We start from the raw sequence: 27696 nt of genomic DNA, 5'->3' as shown, positions 1-27696 counted from the left end.
CGCCCCAAGCCTCCCACCCTTCCAAATGTCTGTATTTAACATCCAAAATACTCACTTTAGGCTGATGATCCATTTGGTAGGTTTTTAGGTCCGGATACTAGATAAAGAAACCATGAAGGGGAAAAAAAACAACCCAAAAAAACATAGATACACCAATCAAAGAAGGAAAAACAAGGCCACTAACACTTCATCCATGATCCAAACAGTATCATAAAATCCTTGGCAACAGCCTTGCAGGGGACTAAAGCCTCTGCACCCAGCACAGAGTCACACAGTTGTGTCTACACTAATACTCTTTGCAGGTTTAGAAATCACTAAAGCTGGACTCTCATGGGCAGAACACTCCCGAGGTCATTAGGAAAATACTACAGACATCTGCAGTTCACTAAGAAAAAAATCAGGGGAATTATTCCCGTAGAAAAAGCTTCAAGGACATGCATTGGGGAGGAAACAGGTACTTAAATTAATCCTTTCCAAATGAACATATGCAATAAAAATGGAATTAACACCTGTGCAGATAAAATACTTCAGCTCCCTTACGTGGTGATGCTCGAATTGCATTTTCACTTGGTCCTAATCAGATTCCTGACAGCTCTGAACAGGATTCAGGAACCTTCTGACCTGCAGGAGTTTGGAACATTTAAGGGAGGGCAAAGAGCTCTTTAATACCCATTTATCAGGACAGTGTGTTCAGAGGGAATTTCAAGGGAGATGAGGAGAAGGAGTTGAAGGGAGAAGTGGCCAGGGAAAGAAAGGGAGCTCTGGAAGTGAGAAACAGCAGCTCACAGTTAAACAAACGAGTTACTTTAATAGCTCTGCAACCTGAGCATTCAAGTGAACATAATTTTATCTTACATAATATCAACATCTAAAAATCAATGCAATAATGGGGTTTTTAATATAATTTTTAGGGTTCTGGTCCCTAAACATTTTACATCTGAACAAGGCATATCTGCTATTTGGGTTTCAGGTTTTTGGTAGCAATGTCAGTGAGTCCCAAGGCTCTTTCATTCCACTCTTTTCCCCTCTTCTTCACCTTCTTGAAGGTAGGTTTATGCTCAGAACCATCCTCTGGATTTTTTCTTCATTCCTTAAAATATTTGCTTTCACAGCACAGATCTTCTCTTGCTGGTCTTTAATGAGCTGCTCCAGTTCAGCCAGGTCAGCTTTTAGTGGTTCCACAGCACTGTCTGTGATGCTGGAAGAGACACAAGGAGCGTGATGTTGTTGGAAACTTTCTGCTGCTTCAGGTTATTTAATCCTCCAAGAAGTACCTTTCAATACCTGAAAGGCTGCAAAGTATTTAATGGAATTAAAGAATCCTAGGATGGTTTGGGTTGGAAGAGACCTTAAAGCTCATCCAGTCCCACCCCTGCCATGGCAGGGACACCTTCCACTATCCCAGGTTGCTCCAAGCCTGTCCAACCTGGTGTTTAAGTTGTTCCCACCCTTCCTGAAAGAAGCTGGGAATAAAAAACACAAAGATAAAGCTAGTAACATGGATAGAGGGGAATATTGTTCAAGGGAGATCACCCATAATTCAACAGTAAAAATCACTTCTTGGCTCATCATCTGGTTTTTCTGCTAAAACTCTTAAAACAAGGGCCAGAGAAGCTGTGGCTGCCCCTGGATCCCTGGAAGTGTTCCAGGCCAGGTTGGACAGAGCTTGGAGCAACCTGGGATAGTGGAAGGTGTCCCTGCCCATAGCAGGGGGAAACTGGGTGAGCTTTAAGTTCCCTTCCAACCCAAACTATGCCATGATTAGATGAGATGAAAACAGAGCCATCAGGAGCTGCTGACAAGGACAGGCAATGCCACACTAACAGGAAGTTTCATAAATCCTATCCTAATAACCACAAGTTGCGTCTTACACGAACGAGGAAATGGTTTTCAAACAAATGTGCCCCTTCCATGATTTTGCCAGTCTTCAGGAATGCTGGACAGCCAGGAAATGGCAGCCTGCAGGAGCCTGCTGTCATTCTGAACTACCCAGTCACTCGAGAGCTCATCAGCTAAAGCCCAGATCTCCAAAACCTTCAGGTTTCCCCCTCCTTTCCACCCCAAAAATCACCAAAGGCACTGCTAGGAATTGCAGGGACATTCCCCCACTGGGATCCTGCAGTTGTCTGTCAGAGAAGGGAAGCAAACAAGGCTGAGCTTCCCAATCCCAGGACACGTGGGAAGCACTTTTTTCCCCATGGCTGCTACTCTGTAATCCTGTCCTGAAGGACTGGAAGTGCCTCACTGCTCTGATTTGGGTCTCACAGTTAACACCTTGCTACCTGTCAGGGGAGGACTCAGCTAAGAATCCCCCCATTTTGCTTCTGCAGGGATGAAGCACATGGATTCAAGGAGCAGCAATTCTGTCTGGGCTGAATATGGCTCCACAAATATTGATCTCTGTTGTATTTAAGATCACAGCACACACAGCTGGAAGGGATGTTCTGTTTGCAAGGTGTGTGAGGACCCAGAGGTGAGACAAGGCCAAAGAATCTGTTTCGACAACTGCCATTCCCCCCAGAACACGCTGAACTCACAGCACAAAGTGCAGCCTGGGATTTAGGAATCCACTCCTAGTCTGGATTCAGTACCTACGTTGTTGAGAGGTTTGAAGAGCTCCTAAAATCTGTCTGAAGAGCTCTCCCTGGCCCCACTCACCTCTGCTCCCTCTGCAAAGCCTCCGCGTGCTCCTTGTTCTCCTGCCGCCACATGAGCAGCTCGTTCCTCATGGCATCCATGTCCTCCTGGATGTAATCCACGATCCTGCCCAGATTGAAGGCATTCTGGCACACAGCCTGAATGGACACCTGGAACTTCTCGATCTCTTTGGCTACCAGGTCTCTCTCCCTCTTCCTGGATGCTTCTGGAACAAGTGGCTTCTCCTAGCAGAAGGGATGAACAGGGAAATCAGAGTTAGGGGAAACGGGTGGTGCATGCTGAATGAAGGATGTTTTGGAGACTGCTAACTGGGAAGTGGCTGGAGAAGTGTTTGTGACAGTCTGAAAGGGAAGAAAATAATGGAATCACAGAGTGGTTTGGGTTGGGAGAGACCTTAAAGCTCATCCCATCCCATCCCATCCCATCCCACCCCTGCCATGAGCAGGGATACCTTCCACTATCCCAGGTTTCTCCAAGCCCCATCCAGCCTGGCCTTGGACACTTCCAGGGATCCAGGGGCAGCCACAGCTTTCTGGACAAGCTTTAAGAGCAGCAGCACATTTTGCTGCTGTTTAGGACCTCCAGGGCACAGCCTCCTCTGAATTTTCTGCATCAGCCCCTTCAAGATGCTTCTCTCCCTCCACTGTCCATATCTGGATTTCCAGCTCCTAATAACAGCCCTTCAGAGCTAAAATAGCCTGTGGTTATTCCCTGCCTCGCACTCCTGTTCACAGCTGTAAAACCATCCAGCCTGCAGGTGTGGCCTCAATAAACTCCACTACTCCAAAGGAATTTGGTCTTGTGCTACTTCCCTCATGTGCAGCCAGCAGAGTCTCTGTGGTGCAGCTCCTGGAGCCTCTCAGCTCACTGCAAGTCAAACACGGAGTTTGCTCCAGTGGCAAAGCCAGGAGGAGCAAAAGGATGCTGTAAAAAGAGCAAAGTGATGCCACACTGCTAACACACTGGAATAATCTTATTCCAGCAAAGCCATTAAGGAAAAGCCCACTGGGATTTTCTCCCCCACAAAGAGAAAACAATCTCACTTTTCTTTCTTTCCAACACTCCTACAGGTCAAATTCCCAAACTCAGACACACAGAGCTTGAAGTAGAGTTTACTTAAAGTCACTTTGGCCATTTAATATGTGCCAGACAGCTAGAAAGGCTTCTCTCTGCCACCAAAACCCCGGGCTGAGCCAATTCTTAGGCACAATTCCTGGCAAACAGAGGTGGCAGCACGCTCCTCCCTGGTGCTGGGACACAGAATCCATCCCACTGTCCCCTCCTGCCCTCCTCCCCAACTGGCCTGGCTTCCTGTGCGAGCCAGGGGCTGTTTGCTCAGCTGGCTTTTGGGAGGCTGCAGGGCCTCCTGCCAAGCACATTTCAGCAGCCCTGGGCTGGCTGGAGGACTCAGGGACACGGAGAGATGTGTTTTCCTAAAACACTTTTCAGGGGATCGGCAGGCTGAGCCTCGCTCAGGGCTGCTGCCTGGGCTGTGCCACACACATGGCGCAGGAAAACGCCAGGATTTTGGCCTTTCCTGGGAGCTCCTGTGCAAGTGGCTTCATTGGGAACTGGCCTGAGGTGACAAACGCTGCTGAACCAGTGCCCTTCACTTCCCAAGTCACTTTGGGAGCACTGGCTGAGCTGCTGAAAACAACTCTGCCCCAGTTCCCTCCCTCACAGCAGCAGGTGTTTCATTACACCACACCACATCAAACACGGCATGCAGAGCCTTTCTAGAGCCATCCATGCCTCTGCTGTCCTTTAGCATCATTTTCACAGCACTTCAAACCCTTCTCTCTCCATCCTGACTGTTTTCCTACTCCTTTTCCTACTCTCTGTGCTACACCAGAGCCACAAGGAAGGCTTAATCCACAGCACTGGACTTTCCCCATGGAACTGGGAAGTGAACTGTGAAGACAAGCACCTCCAGTTCATCAGCAGAGTTGTATCAGATCCAACAGCTTCCCAGGAAGACATCCCACAGCCTTGTTTTTCCTCCCCTAAGTGCTCCAAACCCTCCCCACTCTCCTCCCTGCCATCCATTATCTGGAGCCTCAGCCAAGAAATAAGGATATTTTTTCACATGCAGCTCCCTCAGAAGGGAGAAGACTCAGCCAGTCCATTATCTGAGGGTTGCTGTGTGATAAACCTGAAGAATGCTTCATTTCTATTTCCCAAATGCCAAGTTTTGGAATGTTTCCCAAGGTATTCTCCTGGAAAAGCTGGCTGTCCCTGTAATTCCAGCATGTTCTTTGGGCAGTTGAATACTTCAAAAGTGAGATTAAAAGGTGAAAGTATTATTCCATCCAAAGTCAGTCATGGAATTACAGAATTGACAGGGCTGGAGAAGACCTTTGGGATGATCAAGGCCAACTGTCACTGCAAGAACTGAAACATACCACCACGAAAAATCCATTAAATATTATTTGGAATAAAAATCTAGTAAGTACTATTCAGACAGGTGCATCATTAGGCTTGTTCAAAAATGAAAACAAAAAAATTAAAAAGAATTAATAAGTGTCTTTGAAACACTTACTGTATGATACTGAAGTGGTGCAAGAACTCCCAAGTCTCAAGGAAAATCTCCTCCCAAGAAAGATTTCCCAGCCTGAAGGCACAGCAGCTCAACTGGCCCATTGTGTCCCTCATGCCACAAGTCAGAAAATCCCCATCCACTATTTCAGTGTCTCATTAACACTTGTGCTCCCAAGATCCCAGAATCCCAGAGTGGTTTGGGTGGGAAGGAACCTCAAAGCCCATCCAATTCCAAGCCATGCCATGGTTAGGGACATCTTCCACTATCCCAGAGTGCTCCAAGCCCATCCAAGCTGGCTTTGAACATTCCAGGGATCCAGGACTACATCCTGCAGCTCAGGGCTCAGAATTATCCCCATGCCACTCTCCAGCTTTGCCAATTATCACTGATTTTAAATAATTAAGTGGAGGGAAACCCATCAGTGCCTGTTCCCAGCTGCACAGTTCCAGTCATGGGTTAAAATCTCTGGAATGCCCTGGAGTTGTGGCAGATGGTTTCCTCCACCCGGCGACGTGGGCGGTAGGAGCCCCGAGTGCCACCTTTGCTCACTCTGCACAAACACGTAACTGGAGATTTTCAGCCGGGAGAAAAATGCCAGAATGAGAATTGTTCCAGGCTTTTTCATTAGGCCCTACACCTCAACCAACTCCCCTTTCCCAACAGCCCCAGAATCAATAAATTATCCCCATATAAAAGGCTGGAGCACTTCTGTAGGGCCAACACGTTTCCCTTCCTTCGTGTTTTTTTCATAAGGCACCAAGATAAATGTTTATTTTGGAGTCCTGGAAAAAAGGCTGCTTTTCCCATTACCTCAATGTGAGCAGAACACAATGTGGACTCGGGTGCAGGGACCTGAGTAATCTGAAAGCAGGAATTTTCTTTTTTAATCAATAAGAGGGAAACTATCAACAAGGCTCCAGAAACCACCAGAATTTCAAGAAACAGCATTTATTTGCTTTTATATCCCTTCTCCTTTGTTTCCTTTTTTTTCATTAACAGGTTTTTAAATATGAATCAAATTAGTACAAACATCCATCAAGCATTTTAATAGTTTCTGCAGCCCCTTTTTACTCTATTATTATGTCCCACTAGGAAAACAGACCCAGGTAATCACAGTTTTATTGAGCTCCACCATTCCCCCCCACCTCTTTCTACAGGACAGGGCAGAAACTTCATTTTGGACAAGTAACTGGGATACATTCAGTGCAAAACCAACAAGGTGAGGCTCTTTTTTTATTGTACAAAATGTATTTTTTGATCATAAAGGGTGTTTTCTTTTCCTAGTTTTTACAGAGTCTGCGTTTTAAGTAGATTGTAACTATCCACCAGGGATCCCCATAAGAAACTCTTTCACAGAACCAGGGGGGAAACAGTAAATGTTAAACCATTTCAAATGAACAGGATGCTTTTTCTGCTGATGCCAGGTATGGGGTTCAGGCACAGGCCAAGGAGCTGGAGACACAATGTTCTTTACCACTGGATTTCCCAGAGTCAGTCTGACCTGCTCCTGAGCTGGAAGGTACCACAAGAAAATAAAAGAATGGCTCTTTCAAGAGAGCTTTTTAAATCTCCTTTTTTTTTGGATGGTGGTGGTTTTCCCTCCAGTTCATATTTAATTCCTCTAAAAAGAGCTGGACTTTTCACCTGTGCATGAACACCCACTGCTTTTCTTCACATTCATCCTGTCTTGGGGAGAAGTCATTTCCCAAAATTTCCTCTATCTGGGGCAGTACTCAGCACATGAAGTGAAATAATGGAATCATGGAACAGTCTGTCTTGGAAGAGACCTCAAAGCTCATCCTATTCCACCCCTGCCACAGGCAGGGACACCTTCCACTATCCCAGGCTGCTCCAAGCCCTGTCCAACCTGGCCTTGGACACTTCCAGGGATCCAGGAGCAGCCACAGCTTCTCTGGGCACCCTGTGCCAGGACCTCACCATCCTTATAGAGAACAATTACATCCAAATATCCCTCTGGCAGTGGGAAGCCATTCCCTGTGTCCTGTGCCTCCATCCCTTGTCCCAAGTCCCTCTCCAGCTCTCCTGGAGCCCCTTCAGGCACTGGAAGGGTCTCTGACATCTCCCTGGAGCTTCCCTTCTCCAGGTGAACACCCCCAGCAGTAATTAGTGACAGCAGATTGTTAATTAACTCACCCACAATGCCACACTGGTGCCAGTCCTGCCCAACCTTCCCTTTCTGCTCCCCCCCACTGAACCCTGTGTCCATAACCTCCTCCTCCCGAAAAAGCAGCCTTTCCTGGTCAAAAAAAACCCTTGAAATAAACCTGCTCCTTGTGTTAAACAACTGCTCTCCCCCAGGCAGTGCCCCAGCCCCTTGAAAGACTGACAGGCCCTGTGCTGTGTCCTTTACACACTGCACCCTCTCCCAGGGGGGAAACCACAGCTGCCTCACCACTTTTACACATCCTCTGTGCTCACACATCCATCTGCTGTCTCACTTGGATTTCTACTGCACCCTCAGGACAGGAATTCTGTGGTTTTGGGTACAAAGGAGTCCTGACACTGGGATTATCCCAAGAGTAGCCCAAACCCTGCTCCTGTGTTCATAGCTGCTTGGGGACCCATTTTTGTTCCCTGGGAGCAGTGTGAGGACACTGCAGCTCCTGTGGCTGCTGTGTAAAAAACCCTCTTTTTGAGGAATTGTGTGCTTGCAGCAGAGATTTCCCACTGAGTTAACAGCACATCATCACCAAGAGGGATGGCCCAGAGGTGAAAGCTCTGCCACAAGTAACTCCTCTTCACTTTTCCTGTCAGCATTCCTGAGGACACACCAAGCTGGCAAAATGCTGTGGTGGGAATAATTCAGGTACCTCACTGATGGATTTCTGACTCCAGCTGGTTAACACAGCACATTAATTGCACAGACTGCAGGGCACAGGCAGAGCTGTGCAGCTGATGGATTAATGTGAAAAATCCATGACCTGCAGCACTTCAAACAAACAGAATCAGCACTGATTAGGTTTGTCCTAAGCTCTGAAGTGCATAATGGATCACACTGGTGATTCAAGTTAATATTGCCCAGGTGCTGAGCTATTCAATATCACTCCTTCCTCCCAGAGCCCTCCAAGCTGCTGCTTTTCTGAAGGCCTTTTTGGGAGTGCAAAGATGGGAATTCTGTTATCCCACTTGCTTCAGCTATTTAATAACCTGCCTACGTTTTTCCACACATCAAATAAATGAAGTGGAATACAAAATGGAACATCTGTTTCTTTCTCTGGTTAACATTAGAGGCTTCGATTCTAAACAAATACATTTAGGAAGTTTTTTTAGGTATTTGTTAGGCTGAACACAGCTAATCAAGGCAGCAAAAATCTTGTGTATTTCCAGAATGACCTCTTTGTTTGACCTCAAAATTGTGTATATTATTTTAAGTTTCTGCACATGCAAAACCTAAATGATGAAAGTCCCAGTTTTCTTTCCTTCTCCCTTCTCTTCCTTTATTAAAACTCCTTAAAAAGCAAATGTGTGTTTGGGAAACATGGCACAGAAAGGGTTTTGGAGGAATGTTTTTAACATAAATAAATGTTCCTCAGCCATCAGCAGCTGGAAGGTGTGAAACATCCCTGAGAGGGCACCAGTGTTACATTTGGATTAAGTATTTATCCACCAACTCCACCTCATTTCTGGCTGATTAATCCCCAATAAATCAGGTAGATCCATTGATCATTTTTTTGCTGAATGCTGGAGTTAATAATGTATTAACCAAAAGTTCCAGCACTCAGCCTACTATTTTTTCCCCTTCTTCATTTTCCCAACTGGCAGAAGATCAAGGCTTTAAAGACTAATGAATATAAGTGGGGAAAATATTTCATTTCTTTTGGATGCATTGAATAGTTTAACAAAATGAGGGAAGATGAATATTCTACTGACAATTAGAGGGATAACCATGGTTTCAGCAGATGGAAATTTCCCAAAGCAAGTTTTCTTTCAAATATTCCCTGGATTTTTGGATACCTTACTCCAAAAATACAGCAGCACCCTTAATTCTACTCTGTGATGCACAACACAGTTTGGAATACAGTTGCATCCTGATGCAGAAGAGATATTTTGTGGAGAGTCTGATGGTGCCAGACCTCCACCTGCCACCCTCTGGTCCAAGAAACATTCCCAGAGGGAATACCACATTGGAAATTTGGGGTTTCTTTTCCACTTTTAGAGTCTCCTATGTCACCTCAGCAGCTCCATCCTGTAAAATCCCAGGATTCAGTTGTGTCTCCAGCTCTTGTTTCCTGAACTGACAAGTGCCTCTTACTAACTCTGAGTGTTTTTAATCATCACTTCCATTCAACTCTGCCATCAGGAAAACCACACTTCTCTCTGGATCACAATTTCAGGAGAACTACACTGCTCTCAGCATCCCAACAACTCCTAAACCATGATTTGAAAAGCAGTAGCAGCAAAGAAACCTCCTGCAGTAGCAGGCAGCTGCTTGGATAGGCAATCCCATGGTATTCCAGGAGCTTAGGCAAGTTTCCACGTGATGGACTAGGAAGTCAGCAGGTTTTTTTCCAGAATTAGTTGTCTATTCTGGGCACTGCTAACACAGAGCAGGGCTTGAAAAGTGCAACAAAAGACAAAGGAGGGCTGAATGAATGTTTCAGGGGCTGAAAACCAGCAGTGGGACTCAATGGTTATTGTGGAGAGTCACAATTGGCCATTTACAAATGTTTAAGGGGTTAAAAAGGGATGGGTTTAGTTTGTTAGTCTCAGTCAGAGAAAAAAGCCAAGCAGAAAATTCAGCACAGACATCAGAGGAAGCTTCCTGAGCTTGAAATCCACATGATTGTGTAAATCCTCCCCCATTCTCCTGTTCCATGCCCAGTGCTGGACAGAACACACCATCAAACAGAACAGCCCCCAGTGAGGTAGTGCTGAGAGAAAGCACTAATGAATTCCTAATGCTCTTCCCAAACAGAGCCTGGGAACTGATGATCCAACAGCACCATCTAGTTAGAAAGCCAGGAACAGGGACAGTGCCAGCTCAGGAATGAGCTTTGTGCCTCACCACCATCCCAGGGAAGAATTTCTTCCCAATAGCCTATCTAACCCTACCTGGGTTCATTAACCACAGGCATTGCAATACATGAAAGGAATTTTCATCAGGCAAACAGGCCTGGATCTCAGCCAATCTCAGACTCCAGAAAGGAGTCTGAGAAATCCCTCACAAGAGCCAGATTTGCCATCTCAAATGTCTCAACTTGCTGGGAAAGAAAGGAAACCCAAAAGAGGCAGGCAAGAGGTCTGGGTTTCAAGAGTCACCACTGATTTCACAGAGCTGTGAACAGCTGATCTCAAACCCTACAGACCATTCCTAAAAAGAATACAAGTAGGAAAACCCTACAATACTGAATTCAGATTAAAAGAAATGAGAAGATGTGATTAGAAAATATGAGAGTTCATGAAATGCACTCCCCTCCCCAAAACATCACATACTTGTCGAATTTTATGAGTTTTTACCACTGCAATGCCTCAGTGACTCTTCCCCAACACATCAAAATGGATTTAGAAATTTTCCATGGAGCCAAGGGATCAGAAAAGTTCATCTCAATGCTCTCTGCCTTTTGCTGCCTCTCCTACCAGAAGCAGAAAAAGCCAGAGCTCTCCATTGTAACAGGAAGACACTTAAATAATTCAACCTTTTGCTTCTGGTTTGTGATCACTGCTAGATCCTTTCCACACACTTTATAAATCCTCAAAAAAAACCAAAACCCAACAAAACTCCAGCAGAACCAAAACCTACCTTTTCTTTCTCAACTGTGGAAAAAAAACACATAAGCAAGACAAGACATGACACAGAAAAGCTCGATCATAAATGGACAAAACCCACATTTAAAGCAAAGAAAAAGGTCACAATTGCAACATTTAATCTCCCAGTTTATTGAAGGCCACTGCCACCTTACCCTGTCAGTGGTCTGTGACGATTTCTGGGATGCCTCATAATCCTTCTTTGTTTCTAGGATTCTTTTCACCAGCCCACCTGTTGAAAAATCAGCATTTTTGTCTCAGCATTGATGGACACTAAACAGTTTTAAACACTCAGACAATAAAATAAAACCCAACTGCTTCTTTTTTTTTCAATGCAGACAATTTTTAGAATAACAAGGACAGCATTTTATTGTGAACTTTAAAGGTATTTATTTGACCTTTTTTTCTCCCAAGCTTTTCTACAACTTGTCTTTTTAAAGCCAACACTCATCTCAGAGCTGAAAAGCTGTACCTGACACTTGAAGAAATGTTAATTTATGAGCTTTATGCAGAATTTTAAATCCTGCTGACATTGAAGATGCATAGAAAAACTGTCCTTAACATGGTTGTAAATCCAGCTGCACAGGAAAACAAGCTTGGGTAAATAACTTTTTTCCTGCAAACGTTGCAAACCCCTTCCCTCAGGAGGGATTTTACTGCTTTGTTCAGCATTTTTACTGTTCAGCATTTGGTTTAAACCCAGGGGTTGATTCTAGATCTGTATAAATATAGATAAAAGCAAACATACCATGCTTTTGATCCTCAACCAGCTCCACTTCTGGCTCCTACACATGCAGGAAGAAAGCTTTAGTTGCAAAAAGTCGTCATTGCAGTAATATGGAACTATTAAAAAATATTCAGCTGGAGGATACTTTCAACAAGTCAGTGAATCATGGAATGGTTTGGGTGGGAAGGGAAATAAAGGCCATCCAGTGCCACCCCCTGCCATGGGCAGGGACACCTTCCACTGTCCCAGGTTGCTCCAAGCCATGTCCAACCTTGGACACTTCCAGGGATCCAGGGGCAGCCACAGCTTCTCTGGGCACCCTGTGCCAGGGCCTCCCCACCCTCACAGGGAACAATTTCTCCCCAGTATCCCATCTATCCCTGCCCTCTGGCAGTGGGAAGCCATTCCCTGTGTCCTGTCCCTCCATCCCTTGTCCCAAGTCCCTCTCCAGCTCTCTTTAGGCTCCTTCAGGCACTGGAAGAGGCACTGAGGTCTCCCTGGAGCCTTCTCTTCCTCCAGGCTGAACATTCCAAACAAAATACAGTAAAATGTTCAGTAAGTTGCAACAGGAACAGACCTTTGGCATCTCTGGCAGGGGCACTGCTGCCTCCACCACGAACTGCTCATCCTCATCATCAGAAACCTGCTGGTCCCTGATGACATTCGGGGCAGTTTTAGCACTGCCACTCCTGGAAGGGACACAAGGAAAATGGGAATTAATGGAAATACTGAGATCTACCCCGAGTAAACCAAACTAAAAGCCATCAGAAGATCACAGAGTCACAGGCTGGAAAAGCTCTCCAAGTCCAACCTGTGCCTGATCCCCACCTTGTCACCAGCCCAGAGCACTGAGTGCCACATCCAGTTTGGACACCTCCAGGGATGGGGACTCTACATGTCCCACCAGGAGCACTGAGGTGACCTCCCTGAGGCTGGTGGTGCCCAGAGGAGCAGAGAAGAGTGTGCTCCAAGAAACACCCAGCCTGCATGTCCCACACTGCTCACCTTTCTGGGAGGAGGAGCTCTGTGCTCTCCTGCCGTTTGGCTCGGGGAGGCGCTGGCCTTGCACTGCCAGGGCGGGGAATGCGTCTGCAGTGACAACGGGAACGAGGAAAGTGACAACACAAGTGACACAACAACACAAGCTTTGCTGAGCAAAGAAATTAAATTCAATTGGGGTTTGAAAGGCAAGTTCATCCAAGCCAAAACACCATCCTTGTGGAATGCACAGAGGAGATGCAGTGTTTTCCTCAAACAGCCCTCATTTCAATAGCATTACTTGGAAGCAGGTTATGGATTAAGAAGAGAATAAAGGACAGAAACACACCTTTGGGCAGGCTGAGGTGGGAGATCAGGAGGTACTTCCCCATTTTCAGGCTTTTCAGGAGCCACATTCTCTGCTTCTCTTTCTGTCAAACAAAACAACATCAAATTGGGGCTTAGCTGGTTAAGTAAAACCTAAAATTTTTTATGACAGTATTTTGAATCTTAGCACTGCACTGAAAAAAACAGTTAAATTTCTTTATTTTTATATGTTTCTTAATATTATGAAACTCCCTCCTCTGTGAAAATGACATCATCTCACTCAATTCTTTTGTGTCCCTTAACCTTTTATTTTCCCCTGCTGGGATTCTTAATGGAGGTGGTGGTTGCCTCATCCCTACAAGTGTCCAAGGCCAGGTTGGATGGGAATTTGGAACAACCTGGGACAGTGGAAGGTGTCCCTGCCCATGACTGGGGCTGGGATGAGATGAACTTTATTGTCCTTTTACCCAGGGAAAGGTTTTAACCCAAACAGAAGCACAAATGCAGCAAAGAGAAGGAGGAAGGAAACAAAGTCAGGTAGAGACATTCAGAAAATTGAAAACATTACACTGTTTTCGTCTGGTTGTTGCAATAAGTACCTAAAATATATTGCAAAAAGTTCCCAGCAGGGATTTATTTTCAACTTAGAACCCATAAAGTGCTCATAAACTATTACTTCTCTTTTTTTATCATAGCCCAAAGCAAAAAAGCATTTTCCTAGATGGCTTTTTGGTATTAAATAGAAACTCCTTGGGTAAAGTTTACTTAAAGCATCTAAACTCAGTCCAATTATGTTTAAAAATCCTATAATACATCACTTAAAGGGCAAAAAGCACTAGAGAAGGGTTTGGTTTATTAAAAAGTAGTTTTTTCTATTACAAGTTTTTAACTGTGTTTGATGCTGGTCTTTTGTCATTGGAATGTTACTGAGTCTCTGGCAAATTAATCTAGAAATAACAAACACACTGATTTTTCAGGGAAGATCTACTTATTCTGCAATCTGATCAAGTTAGGCATGAAGCACCTAACATGAAGTACATCCAGAACTTGGGAACTACTCCCAGGGCCAGAAAAATCAGGATACAGAGCCTCAGTGCTCCACAACAAAATATAACTGAAGCAGACAGAAATAATGCTGTAAAATATCCAGGAAAATAAGTTTATTTCAGCTAATAAACAATGTTTTATAATCAAAGGCTTATGGAATACTTTGGGTTGGAAGGGACCTTAAAGGTCCTGAACCTAAAAATTGAAGGGTTTATAGTGCTTTAGTGAATAAAGCTGAACATAAAGATTGGTCAATAAAATAAAGGTTGAACTCGATGATGAAGGTTGGACTTGATGATTTTGGAGGTCTTTTCCAACCTTCATTACTCTCCTGATTCTGAATATTTGGTTCTTACACCACCAGGGGATCCAATCCAAATCAATAATGAACCTGAGGATATTCCTCTCCCATCCATCCCAGCTTTAAAATAAAATAAAATTCTGTTCCATCCCAGATCCATTTCGAAGGACAAGACAGCTCCAAGAGATGAAAGGGAATTAGCATGGAAGTTCTCCCAGCTGGGGAAGGTCACACAAAAGTCTTGGCCCTCCATCCATATTTCATCAGGCTGCCACAGCCACGAGGCCCTGGAGGCCACAGGTGGGCTGGGAAAATTTCCCACATCCCTGGGATTCATCCTCCCAACCAGCTCAAGCATCTGGAGCTGGAGAGAACAAAAATGCAGCTTTTTTGCTTCTTCCTCCTGCATTTTGCTGCCATGGCTGCATGGATGTTGTAGCTGGATACAAATCCATGTCTTGGGAGCTATATCCAGCTTGGGGGGAAATGGAGAAGTAAGAAGGCAGGGATGGAATTTTGCTCTGGAATCCTGTAAAATGCAAACACTGAGGCTCCCAAATAGTTGCACAAAAAGGCAATGTGCAAAGATTCACTTCTTGCAGAGAACAAGTCACCAAGGGATTCAGGTGCAGCATTTTCCTGGGGTCTCTTGGCAAACAAAAGATTAGGAAAAAGAAAATAAAAGTAATTGATTTCTCAGGGGATGGAGATTTTTCAAAGCAGAACATTAATCAGATGTGATTAAAAGCCAAGGCAGCAGTTGGATTAAGTGTAAATCACCCTCCTTACATCATTTAGCTGCATGGATTTGACCCCAAAACACTCAGGTTGGACTTTCCATGGCAGTCAGATTTTAACTTTCCCTACCTTTCTGTTTTTCTGCAACTGCCTGATCATTTTTCTCCTGCAGTTCAGCAGCACCATCCTCTGAAATCCCATCTGCCACACTCCTCATGTCCACAGCTCCTGTAACAAACCAGTTTATGGTCAAATGAAACCAAAGAGCCAATAAAAATCCAAAATAAAAAGCCGTGCTAAATACCTGTTAGGATTTCTTTAAGGGCTACCCTACTTTAATAAACCCTCTTCAGTGTCAATAAACCACATTCAAGGTGCACAAAGACTTTTTCAATGAGTTCTGACTGAACTCCTGAAAGCTGAAATATTCTGTATAAATCTCTGATTTATCTGCCTGTGGAGAAGAGACATTCCCTCCTGTTGTACATTGATTTATTTCTGATTAATATTAGATAAAATAGAGAACTCTGATCATCATCACAGCTCCAAGAAGTTTTCCTACCCTCTGGATTATTCACCTGTGACAGCCCCACTGTGTCAAAACAAGAGGGGTAATGACCCAAAATATTTCTGGCTCTGGTAAACTCAAATTTGAGTGCTGCAATCAGGAAAAGAGGAGTATTTTAAAATACCCTCCCTAAAGCCAAAACACAGGGGAAGTCATTGGCTGTATTTCATTTATCAGGAAAACTGGATTCAGGCTTTAAAGGGACAATCCTAGAAATGGGGTGTGTCTGGTCACTGCAGTTTAGTGCCATATAAAACAAATACTGAAATCTTGGGAAATAAAAGAAGTTACAGGATCAGCTAAGGATCGCTAAGTAGTAAAATAAGGTTGCATTTAATGGAATCCAGACAAGGCTTTTCAACTGCCAAATTACTCAGACTTCACAGCAGAGGAGATGTGACATAAAAATTTCAATTTTCTAGCACCAACTTGAATGAAGCTCCTAAATTAACACACATTCAGATCCCAAATGCCAGTTTTTTCCCAAGGTCTTTAAGGTGCCCAAACAGGGCTATTCATTATCCTGAAAACAGGACTGATGGAACTCCAGTATTTTGCTTCAGACACATGGAAACCTCAAACAGAAATCCGAAGAAAATGGGGATGCTTGGGAAGAGCAAGCAAGACATGATGTCTTTATATAAATTAATAATAGTGAGATTGGCAAATTAGGTGTATTAACATCTTCACTAGTCTGAACAGCACCAATTTTTAACCAGAATTGGCTATTTTTAACAGGTATCAATTCACAGGTGTCACTGAATCTTCTGAACACAGACCAAGTGATTTATGTACAGTGATTTCTTTCTTCCTGATGTATAATATTTGGGATATTCTGAAGATAATCTACTTTCCAGTCAGTGTGTAAATATAGTATTTAATAGGCTTAATTACAAAAGTTGGTGACATAATTGCAAGGAAGCACCTCCACAGAAAAATGATTATTGGAAATTTATTTGGAAAGCCTGGCCCAACTCTCTGTTAAACCCAATTAACACCATTTCAAGACTAAAACCTTCACTTTGCTCTGCTGGAAACGTTTAACAAATGCTGAATGTCAGAAAAAGTTGCAGAGAAGTCCAAAAGCTCATTTAGAGAGTAATTACACAGTAATGACCAAAAGCAGGCTGAATTTCTATCTGCAACTGTGCATGGGGAACGTGAGCAAACTGAACTGAATCTCACTTCCTATGTCCCAAATCCAGGCAGGAAAATTGCCTCTTGGATTCAGAAATGCAGGCTGGGAGTACAAACCAAACCCTGACAATAACAAACACGGATATTTAAGTATTTCTGCCATTCCTACTCAATAACCCTCCAGCATTTTTGATAGAAAATAACAATATCCTCCCTGTGGTTACCTTCTCCTCCGGGCTTGGAGCGATGCCTTGATCCTTTTCCTGAAGGATGCCTTGATATCCTTGCAGGACTTTCATTCTGGACCAAAAAAAAAAAAAAAAAAACCAGAAATTTATATAACAGTCAATTTAAAATTATATAATTACATCTAAAATTTACTTACATGTGTTGCTTTTCAAAGCATTATGCAGAAAAAATATTGAGCTAATAATTGATCCACACATTTACACTGAGTTTATTTCCCTCAAAGTCTGGGGATATTTTTTCCTGGATATAACCCAGATTGTCTTTCACATGAACTTATGTGATGGAAAAACAACTTCCAAATGTGAACTAAGAGTATCCAACCTTGTGGAAGTTGCAGAGCACCTGTGCTGGGCTTGGGATATGATGAGTAAGATTCCTACAATCACCTCTGGGTTTCAGCTGCATCAGATACACAGCTCCTCTTCAACCTGATAGAAAATCTTTTAGATTTCATTCCAAAACAGAGGCAAGGATTTCAAAATTGTGCTACCAGGCTTGCACAGTCCATTACTTAAAAGGTGACTTCCCTGGTTAAAAACTCTGCCTCTTACCCAAAATCCTGAAATATGTTTTGCACCTCCCAGGATTTCTTTCCTTATGAGCTTTTTCCTCTTTTTTTGGGGGGGAAATATGTGTGAATCAATCTATGCAATTGTCATCCAAGATTTTTTGTCAGCCCTGCTGATAATCATTAAAGTTAGAAAAGATCTCCAAGATCATCAAATCCAGACTTCAACATCCATATCGATAAACTGGGAATCACAAATTCTGCCATTTTTATGCCATCAAAGAATGGTTTGAGTGGAAAGGACCTTAAAGCTTCCAGCCCCTGCCCTGGGCAGAGACACCTTCCAGCAGAAAGAAGTGCTCCTCCCCTTTAGAAAATTCTGGCATTTTGTAAGGAAAACCAGACAGAATTCCAAAGTACACAGCTGATGCTGGAGTGGTTAGTCTTAATTTTAATTCTTCATAATTACCTTCATAATTACTGTGGAAGGAGGGAAAGGAAAGCTCCTGCACCCTCAGGACCACATCTGGCACACTCCAGTGGTGATGTCATTATTAGCACAGGTGGGCAGGGAGCTGGGAAGAGGTGCTGAGGCTTCTGCAAGAGGGGATTGGGTCATTTATTTACGTGAAGTTGTGGCTACAAACAGAGGTTTTGTGGAGCCACATGTGCAGCCTGGCAGCAGGTGCAGGGTGGAAGCTGACATTTACTCACTATGGCAGCACACAAAAACAGAAATCACACAATATTTATGACTGGGGGCTTTCCAAAAGGGAGATAAAAGAGGTTATTCCCCTGCAGGACTTGGAAAAGCAGCCACTGGAGCTATTAAAGGGAAATCTTGCACTTCATCTCACACCATCCTGGAAAAAACACATTACAGTGGAATCCTTGATGGATGCATGCATGCTTCCCAGTCTTGAGTAATTATTATTCCATGTGGAGAGGATCCAGAACCTTCTGCAAACCATCCAGTCTGCTGCTTTGTCCTCATTATTAACCTTTAACTAGGCTGAATTGCACTTTGAGACAGAGGAAAATGTTTTCTGGTGTTTCAGAGCTCATTATAAAATAAGCCACTGTGATTTCTCCCTCTAATTCATCAGCTCTACTGGTGGTTCTCCAATAATAAATAAGAATTAAGCCTGTGAAAGCAATTTAATTCCATCACCCTCCACAGTGTTTTTCTTCTACTTAAATGCCCAGTGCCAGGAGGGTATATTTGCATGTCTACTATAAATAATGTATGCAGGTTTAATTTTATATAAATAACACCACATCTAAGGAAAGATTTCCATTTGTGAAGGCCAATTTAAGGCTGTGCTGATAAGGCTTATTACGAAAATAGCAATCAATTATCACCTAAAGTCTTGCAAGGTGATGCTCCATTGGTGTTAGATTCTGCAAATCAAGACTTTTCAAACACAGAAACATATGGAAAATCCCTTTTTTCAAGCCTAAGTGTAAATGATGGATTTCTGGTGTAGTGACACCAAAGAGAGAGGGACATTCCCAGCTCCAAAACAGAAATAATTGAGCCACATCCTGCAGATTTCTGTGGAAAGATTCTCTCTGCTGTCCTTTTTTCATCCCATACTTTCATTATATAACCAAAATAAGCTCCAGGAGAAACAGAAGTTCATTAGGCAGGACTTAGAGGCTGCTTCAAGTGACCAATTCCAGGGCAATGCACTTTGCAGGGCAAAAATAAAAACCATCCTACAAGCGGCCAGAAGCGACAGGATATTACAGAAAGCTTTGGCCAAGAGTTCCAGCAGCCCTGGGAAACAGGGAAGAGACTTTTCCAAGGTGTTTGGCCTCAGGGGTGAATGATTTACCTGCTCTGCAGCCACTTGCAGCACCAGATGCTCTGTGACCTCCCCCACCTCTTGTCAAGAGACAAAGAGATCTTCATTATTTAGAAGGTCCAAAAGGCCATTTGAAATCTGATTTTTCCCTGAGATGGGCTGAGGGTGAACAGAATACAACTCAACCCTGATCCCAAACTGTGGGATGCAAGAGCCAGCCTTGAGGCAGCTTCTGATGGCCATGTGGTAGCCAAATGTCTCTTAATTCCTACTTATCTCTGCTTTCTTCTAGCTCCAGAAAATTATGGATACCCATGTGATGACTATTGCACACTGGGTAACACACAGAGTTTCTCTAGCAACAGAAAAATACATTTAAATTAGGGGGAAAAAAAAAAAGTCAGCCTTAAGGAGATTTGAAAGCTGGCCCCTGATAATTAGCAGCAAGAGAAACTAAGACTTGTATGAATAGAGAAAATCTCATTAAGGCTCCTAAACTCATTGAAGCAAAGCCAGGGACTAGACTTCAAGTGACAGCTATGGAGAGTATTTTTTAAAAAAGTCTAAATTGATTTGTTTTCTGAAGTGAATGCAGAGAAAAGGTAAAGAGGTTAATACTGAGGGGAAAAAAAGAGTGGCTGACTTGTTAGGTATTGCCTCAAATTGCTTCACTTCTAGTATAGTGAATATATATATATTCAATAGCTATAGAAAAAATAGATATAAAAAGTTAAGAGAGAGATGGTGAAGATTTATTAATTCTGCAGCAGAAATCACAAAATATGATTCAATATCTTTCATGTGCACAGACAGAAAGTTGTTTGCCTTCTTTTTAATACATCTGTTTCCCTGCCACGTGACTTAAGTGGAGCCACAGTGGTTAAATCAGGGCAAATCCCTGGAAATAAAGGCTGTGAAACTCCTGGGAGAACCAGAAGATCAACCCAAATCCAGGAGATGCAATTTCCAATGGTTTCCTGCAGGAATGCCCTCTAAATCACTTTGTGCAGCTCTCTCAGCTCCCAAAATTCACTGGGCACGTTTTCATTTCGTTTCTCCCTTCCACAGCTTTAAAATGATGACATTTGCCATGCTCTGGTCTGCAGTTGGTGTTTTCATCACCTCCAAAACGAGCAGCCTCTGCTGTTATGCAAGCAGGCAGAGGCAAGAATGTCATTTGGATTTCAGGTAATAATTCCAAAGCCTTGGAATTCCTCCCAAAAGCACTTAGGAGGGGAAATGAAACTTTACTGCCCTGCTGTATTATTGTGGTGCCCAAGAGCACGAGGAGAGTTTGGGATGAGGCTCAGAATTTCCATTAGAGACCCAATTTGCAGGAAGTTTAACTTGGCCATGATTATTTGCTAGAGGCTAAAAATTTCCCTCTTTTATAAGCTCTCCCTCCCAGTGCCAATAACTTAAAGAGTTTGGTTGGATTTCAGTCAAGGAAGAGCTATAAATTTGTCATCTCATGTGGAAGACACAATGATGTCAGTGGGCCCAGAGACTCCTGCTAGACTTGGGATGCTGTCTGTTTTCTCCTCAGCCTGTGCTGCTTTAGGTTCATTTACTGAAGTCTCCCTCTTTATAAACATTTGGCCATATGGCTCCATAATTCCCCAAATTGCCTCAGGTCATCAGGAAGGAGCAGATGGAGACACAGTGGTATCAACAAGCAACAGCTTCTGTGCAGAGGCATTCACTGAGTTGCTTTCCCAGCTGCAAAATATGGACCCTGAAACAATAAGTTTGCTTTCCAGAACAGTAACTTCTGCTAAAATATGAAAATAAATATAAAATCCTATCAGCTTTCCAGGAAAGCTTCCGAGGAATAGAGAAAACCCATGGCAGGGGGTTGGAAGAGAGAAGCTTTAAGGTTCCTCCCAACCCAAACCCATCTGTGATTCTAAGAGTATCCAAAATATCAATACACAGAAATAAAATCTGGAAAATGAAATCAATTGAGGAGATTTTTTCTTCTGGTCCGAGCTCAGAGAAATTTTTAATAAATAAACCAAAAAAACAGGGAAGCATCTATTTCATGTCTTTTCCAGCCCTAAAACTTGCCATCTACCTACCTTTCAACCCTACATTCTTTTCAAGCAGATTCCCAAATCAAAATGCACCACTTGGAATATTCCTACCTTCTCCACTACTAACCTCAGCATCTGGCTGGCACTTGCTGTCTTTAGTTGGCCTCTGTGATTTTCTAAGCATGGATTCTTCAGAATCTGCAGGCTGGAAAGAAATGAATTGGTTTAGATTCAAGCTCTCTCCTAAGAGGAGCATTTTGGTGTCCATCAATGGTAAATTTCTACCAACAGAATAGAAAAGCAGAATTGGAAATATTTAGAAGAAGAGAAGATAAAAGAACAATAAAATGAAAGAAGTGATTTCTAAGGCAGTTTGGGACTTAGAATTGTTGACTCCCAGACAGGTTTGGGTGGAAGGGACCTTAAAGACCATCTAGATCCAACTGAGAGTGACTTCACCTGGAGAAGGCCCTCCAGTACCTGAAGGAGGCCAACAAGAAAGACAGAGAGTGACTTGGATAAGGGCCTGGAGTGACAGGACCAGGGGGAATGGCTTCCCACTGCCAGAGGGCAGGGTTAGATGGGATATTGGGAAGGAATTGTTCCCTGTGAGGGTGGGGAGGCCCTGGCACAGGGTGCCCAGAGAAGCTGTGGCTGCCCCTGGATCCCTGGCAGTGTCCAAGGCCAGGTTGGACAGGGCTTGGAGCAACCTGGGATAGTGGGAGGTGTCCCTGCTCATAGCAAGGGTTTGGAACAAGATTAAGGTCTCTTCCTGCTAAATGAGCAGGAACACAAACATGGAAGGCCATTGGAACAAGCGAAGTCCCAACCAGAGCATGGGGAAAGTTCTTCCCCAAAATAACATTTCAATTACCTTCTTCTCTGCTTTCTCCTTTCCATGGTCCCTTAACAGCTCCCCATCTTTTTGTCTGTCCCGATCTCTTCCTCTGTCTCTGTGTTTCTCTCCTTCTCTGCCCCTGGCCTTATCTTTGTCTCTTCCTTTCTGTCTGTCCTTCTCTCTTCCTCCTTCATGTCTTTTCTCTCTTTCCTGTCCTTTATCATGCCTGAGATCATCTCCTCGATCTGTGTCTCCTTTTCCTTTGGTTTTTTCTGTTTCTCCTCCTTGCTTGTCTGGTCTGCTTTTGCTTCTTTCTCGTTTCTCTCCTTCCTTCAAGGTGTCTCTTTCAGGTTCTTTGTGCTTCTCTTCGTTAGTCTTCTGTTTATCCCTTTCCTTTTCTCTTTCTCTGCTCTCTTTCAATTCCCCTTTGGGTTTTCTGTCTCTGCTTGGGCTTCTGTCTTTGATTTCAGCATCTCTCCTGCTCTAAAAAGAAAGCAAACACTCAGAATTAATTCCAATACATGGCAACTCAATCACACAGTGATTTTTAAGGTCACACAGTGACTTTACAATATTTAGAAACACAAAAATGCAGGCTAAAAAAAAAACCCCAAACAAATAAATCATGGTACCCCTGTATCCCCCCAAAAATGCAAATTCTACCTCTTTATCCCTATGGCTTTTTTGTTCTTCTGCTTTGGGCTCTCTGCTTTCTTTATCTCGAGGTTTAGAGGGTGGAGGTTTCCCTTTACCATCAGCTCTTTCCCCAGCCAAGACCTTTTTTACAGCAGCATCACTGGACAGCTGCAAGGAACAGAAAAACACCACTGAAATGAATAAATCATTTTATTACACAAGTCATGTAGTACTTATTTTAAGAATGTAACAATCCAATGTAATAACATAATAACTCCATGCAAGAATACAATAATTCTGTGTAAAACCAGCCTACCTTATTTAAGCAACACTTCCCAATTGCCTGAAGGAACTCGTTGGTTTTTTCAGGTTCATGTCCAGCCACAACTCGTGCTGGTTTCACTGCCAGTGGCTCTCCTGTCACCATCACAACAGCATCGATGGCCTTCTGAAGGAAGTTGATTTTGGAATCTTTATCCTGGTAAAAGAGCAATTAAGAGAACTTTTTACCTTCACAATTAGCAGATTTGTTTTAGTTTTATGTTCGACAAGCAACTTTCCCCAAGTGCCCAAGCAGAGATGATGAATAGATGATGAACAGAGATGTCTTCCAGTGATTATGTAAAATCTGAAGTAAAAACCAAAAATCACAGTAAGGAAGCAGCCAAATCTTCCTCCTGACCAGTTTTGGGAAGAGGAACTCGAGGCTGAGACATTTTCCCTCACACTCCAGGATTTTGATCTCCTCTGCCTGAGCTCTGGAAAAAAACATGGACTCCTGGGCTGTGAAAGAAATTCTCAGAGAGGCAGCAGCATGTGGATGCAACGCAGACCTGCTCAAGAGTTGCTGGGAAATCCACTTTTTGGGTCGACAAGGACAGTACCAACAAAACCCAACAACTTGGTTATAAATTAATTAATTTTACTTATCCTGACAATGGTAAGAGCAGTCACAGAAATAAACACACCCATTAATCAGTGACTACAACTGGCTGGAAGGATGAGAAGTCAGACTCCCAGACCTCATTCTTCAGTTGCTACGTTAAACAAACACCAAGGGATCTGCTGTCTGAGTTGGCAACATACAAACACTGCCTTGTTTGCTAGGAATCAGCAACCAAAGCTCCCAAATCAGGTTGGCAGTTGGAGAATTTGGTATCAGCTCAGCCAGAAATCAAGGGAAAGCAGCAGACAGAGAGTAAAGTCATCCCTGGACTTAATAAGTTTTCAGTAATAATATTAACCCACTCTTTCAGCAATTAGTCAGTTTTAGACTACAATATAGCTCCTGTGGGACCCTAGAAAAATGCCTCAGTGAGTCCTGGGATACTGAACAAAGATAATTAATGTAGATATTTATAAACCATGTATGTACTTGTATATACAAATATATAAAGCAATAAATTTAGGGCCATGTATTCTGCTGAGTGACCACACAACTCTTTGAAACCTATCTGTGCACAAATCTATAGGTGTTCACCCCATGCATTACATAATATAACCCCACAGGCAGTAACTTTTACAATTTCTTCACAAAAACAACAACAGGTCCTTGATGCTGAGCACAGAAAAGATCAAAGAACCTTGTGGCAAGTTTCAAAGAATACTGAGAGCTAAATGAGCAAGTAAGTCTCATGCCCACCTTGACATTATCTGACTTCAATTCGAAATCCGTGTAAAGTCCTTTCAGGAAACCTGTCACTCTGATCACCTAAAAAACAGAAGGAAAGGAGTAAGTTAAGAACATTTAAAGTCTCTGCTCAATAAAGCTTGTGTGGCAGCAGGAAGTTTGTTGGTCTTGCTGGTGACATCTTGTTTAGAACTGTTTCCACAGCAAGTTCAGAGGTCTGAATGTGCTCTGGAGTGAGGCTTAATCATTACTTACAGCTCAGGCCTCCTTTCCTGTTTAATTCCATATTTAATTTTGATGCCCACATCAGCTGGGGAAGGGGCTGGAGCAGCAGGAGCACCTGAGGGAGCTGGGAAAGGATTGGGAAGAGAGAAAAGGAGGCTCAGGGGGACCTTGTGGCTCTGCACAGCTCTCTGACAGGAGGGGACAGCCGTGGGGTCAGGCTGTGCTCCAGGGAACAGGGACAGGAGAAGAGGGAACAGCCTCAGGCTGGGCCAGGGGAGGGTCAGGTTGGACATCAGGAGGAATTTCTGCATGGAAAGGGTGGTCAGGCCTTGGCAGGGGCTGTTCAGTGCAGTCCCCATCCCCGGAGGTGTCCAAGGAATGCCTGGATGTGGCACTCAGTGCTCTGGGCTGGTGACAAGGTGGGGATCAGTCACAGCTTGGACTCAGTGATCTCGGAGGGCTTTTCCAACCTCAGTGATTCTGGAGTTCTGTGATGTTCCACTGTCCCAGCTTGCTCCAAGCCCTGTCCAGCCTGGCCTTGGACATTTCCAGGGATCCAGGGGCAGCCACAGCTTCTCTGGGCACCCTGTGCCAGGGCCTGCCCACCCTCACAGGGAACAATTCCTTCCCTAATCCCACCCACCCTGCCTCTGCCAGCCAGCACGAACCCCTTTTCCTACCCTACACGTGCCTTACCCACCCCAAACACCCCAATCCCACCCAGAGCCCCAAAACCGCCGTGATTCCCTCCGCACTGCGGGCATCCCCCGCAGCAGCGCTCCGCGAGTGTCCCCAGCCCGGGGAGGTGACAAGGCGTGTCCCCAACACCTGCCGCTCCCGGCGGGGACCCCGCTCACCCACCTCGGAGATGAGGTCGTGCAGGTAGCGGAAGGGCGGCTTGTTGAGCAGCGCGTCGGTGAGCGGCGGCTTGCGGATCACCTGGCCCAGGGTCTCCCGCGTCCGCCGCGACACCGCCTCGTTCATCGCGGCGGGCCGGGGCCGGGGCCGGAGCGGGCGGGCAGCGGGCTCGAACCGGGGTCGTGGCGGGACCCGCCCGGCCCCGGCCCGGCGCTCCCGGCGTGCCCCGCGCGGCGCGTGCGCGCGGCCCGTTGCTAAGGGGCAGCGCGGCCATAGCAACCGGCCCGCCCCGCCCGGCGCCGAGCGGGAAATAAACCCTGGAAACAGAGCTGAAATCGCTCCGAGCGTCCTGCAGCGGGACGGGCGGCGAATAAAATGTGTGAGGGAGGAAGGCTGGGTCGCGGCCTGGTGAATCGTTGTTCTTGTTTGGATTTATCACTAAACTGTGACTGTTCGGGGGAGCCGACAGGAGAAAAACGGGGAGATCGTGGAGGAGATCCAGAGCAGAGCAGGGAGATGCTCCAAGGCTGGAGCCAGGCTGGGAGAGCGGGGGGTGCTCACCTGGAGAAGAGAAAGCTCCAAGGGAGACCCTCAAAGCCCTTTCCAGTGCCTAAAGGAGTTCCAGGAGAGCTGGAGAGGGACTTGGGACAAGGGATGGAGGGACAGGACACAGGACAGAATGGCTTCCCACAGCCAGAGGGCAGGGATAAATGGGATATTGGGAAGGAATTCTTCCCTGTGAGGGCAGGGAGGTCCTGGCACAGGGTGCCCAGAGAAGCTGTGGCTGCCCCTGGATCCCTGGCAGTGTCCAAGGCCAGGCTGGACAGGGCTTGGAGCAACCTGGGATAGTGGAAGGTGTCCTTGCCATGGCAGGGGGTGGCACTGGTTCATCTTTAAGATCCCTTCCCACCCAAACCATTCTGTGAACGAAGAGTCAGCTATGAGAATTAAGAGACATTACAAAGCAAAGCTATCTGGTATTAGTGCAGGCAAGGAAATTTTCCCATGGGAAGCAGGCACTTCCATGGCAGCTATGTAATTCCACCTGGGCTCCTGAAAGGAGGTGCTTGAGGGAAGTGAGTTTTATCTTTCCCCCCAGCCCAGTGTTGATGAGATTCCCAGACAGGCTCTGACTGCAGGATCTAGTGATCCTGGGAACATGAGGAGGTGGTGACAGCTTCCACATCCCAGGGCATCGGAACAAGTCTCAGTGGAAGCAAAAAGACTGGGAAGAAGCTGCTCTGGGGAAGAGGGATGTTTATTTTGGATTTGTGTGGTTTATCTGCGTTTTTCCACTGACTCTCCCAAAGCATCTGAGCATCTGAGGAGGAATCTCAGGGGGGAGTTTAAATTTGGCCTCTGCTGTGCTCATTTTCCTGCAGAGGTACCCCAAGGAAGCACAGCTCCATTTAACCAACGAACCAAAAGCTGGTAACACATAAAACCTCGATAAATCCCCGTGGGAGATCTAATGGGAGGCACAAAATCCTGCTGTCTGGAGCACCTCACCACCACCACAAGCAGGAATAGACATCCAGAATCTCCAGATACAGAATCTTAGGATCACAGTCTCCAAGCACAGAATCCCAGAATGGTTTGTGTTGGAAAAGACCCTGAAGCTCCTCTCATTTCCAACCCTAAGGAACAAGGTGTGTCTGCCATAAATCCTGCAGAAATGCTTTATAAATCAATATACCTTCATTAAAACCCTGCACGTTGCTGGGCTGATCCAAGACAGCTTTTATGAAAAGGTTATTCCATGCCTTTTGGTGGGAGCAGGATAATCTGGAATTTCAGCTGATGTCCAAATTTTGCAAGTACAGAGGAATAAAGAGACTTTGCCTTACCTGGTGAGGGGAGAGGTGCAGCAAGGACATCCCTGCCAAGGCTGTCCTCAGGATCTGAATGCTGGTGGGATTTCCAATTCCATGCAGGTTTGGTCCCAAATTCACAGTGTTGAGGGAGCTGCTGCTCTGCCTCATCACCCAACCCACAGAACTTGTGGCAATACTCCTCACCTTGGGGGTAAACAAGGTTTAAATACCTGTATTCCACAAGGACTGGGATAATTCCTAAGGGCTGGTGGCTCTGCACTCCCCTCTCCTGGCTGCCCACTTTAAAAACA

At 44.8% G+C, this 27696-nt stretch overlaps 1 protein-coding gene across 1 annotated transcript; it reads right to left on the bottom strand.

Moving 5' to 3' along the window:
* Positions 1–788: 788 nt before the first annotated feature.
* Positions 789–25800, bottom strand: IFT54 (intraflagellar transport 54). The gene is made up of 15 exons (XM_085065846.1): positions 25575–25800; positions 24501–24569; positions 23175–23336; positions 22886–23026; positions 22259–22705; positions 21512–21589; positions 17011–17086; positions 15211–15309; positions 13018–13099; positions 12696–12779; positions 12268–12379; positions 11712–11748; positions 11119–11195; positions 2659–2882; positions 789–1198 (listed from the first exon to the last, which is right to left on the bottom strand). The coding sequence occupies exons 1-15, from the start codon at positions 25695–25697 to the stop codon at positions 1033–1035; spliced, it is 1977 nt and encodes a 658-aa protein (XP_084921972.1). The 5' UTR covers positions 25698–25800; the 3' UTR covers positions 789–1032.
* Between the last annotated feature and the right edge of the window lie 1896 nt (positions 25801–27696).

The sequence above is a fragment of the Lichenostomus cassidix genome, chromosome 7, assembly GCF_008360975.1.
Source record: "Lichenostomus cassidix isolate B80296 chromosome 7, HeHo_3.0, whole genome shotgun sequence".
In the NCBI taxonomy this organism is placed as follows: Eukaryota; Metazoa; Chordata; class Aves; order Passeriformes; family Meliphagidae; genus Lichenostomus; species Lichenostomus cassidix.
This window is presented reverse-complemented; position numbering and strand designations above follow the sequence as displayed.

What these genes read in the sequence shown, in the direction of transcription:
- IFT54 (XM_085065846.1), bottom strand. Translation starts at nt 25,697, where the DNA reads ATGAACGAGGCGGTGTCGCGGCGGACGCGGGAGACCCTGGGCCAGGTG. An exon ending in TGAAGTCAGATAATGTCAAG is followed by an intron (nt 23,337 to 24,500) that starts GTGGGCATGAGA and finishes CTCTTTTACCAG; the next exon opens with GATAAAGATTCCAAAATCAA. An exon ending in CCCTGCCAGAGATGCCAAAG is followed by an intron (nt 11,749 to 12,267) that starts GTCTGTTCCTGT and finishes CTGCATGTGTAG; the next exon opens with GAGCCAGAAGTGGAGCTGGT.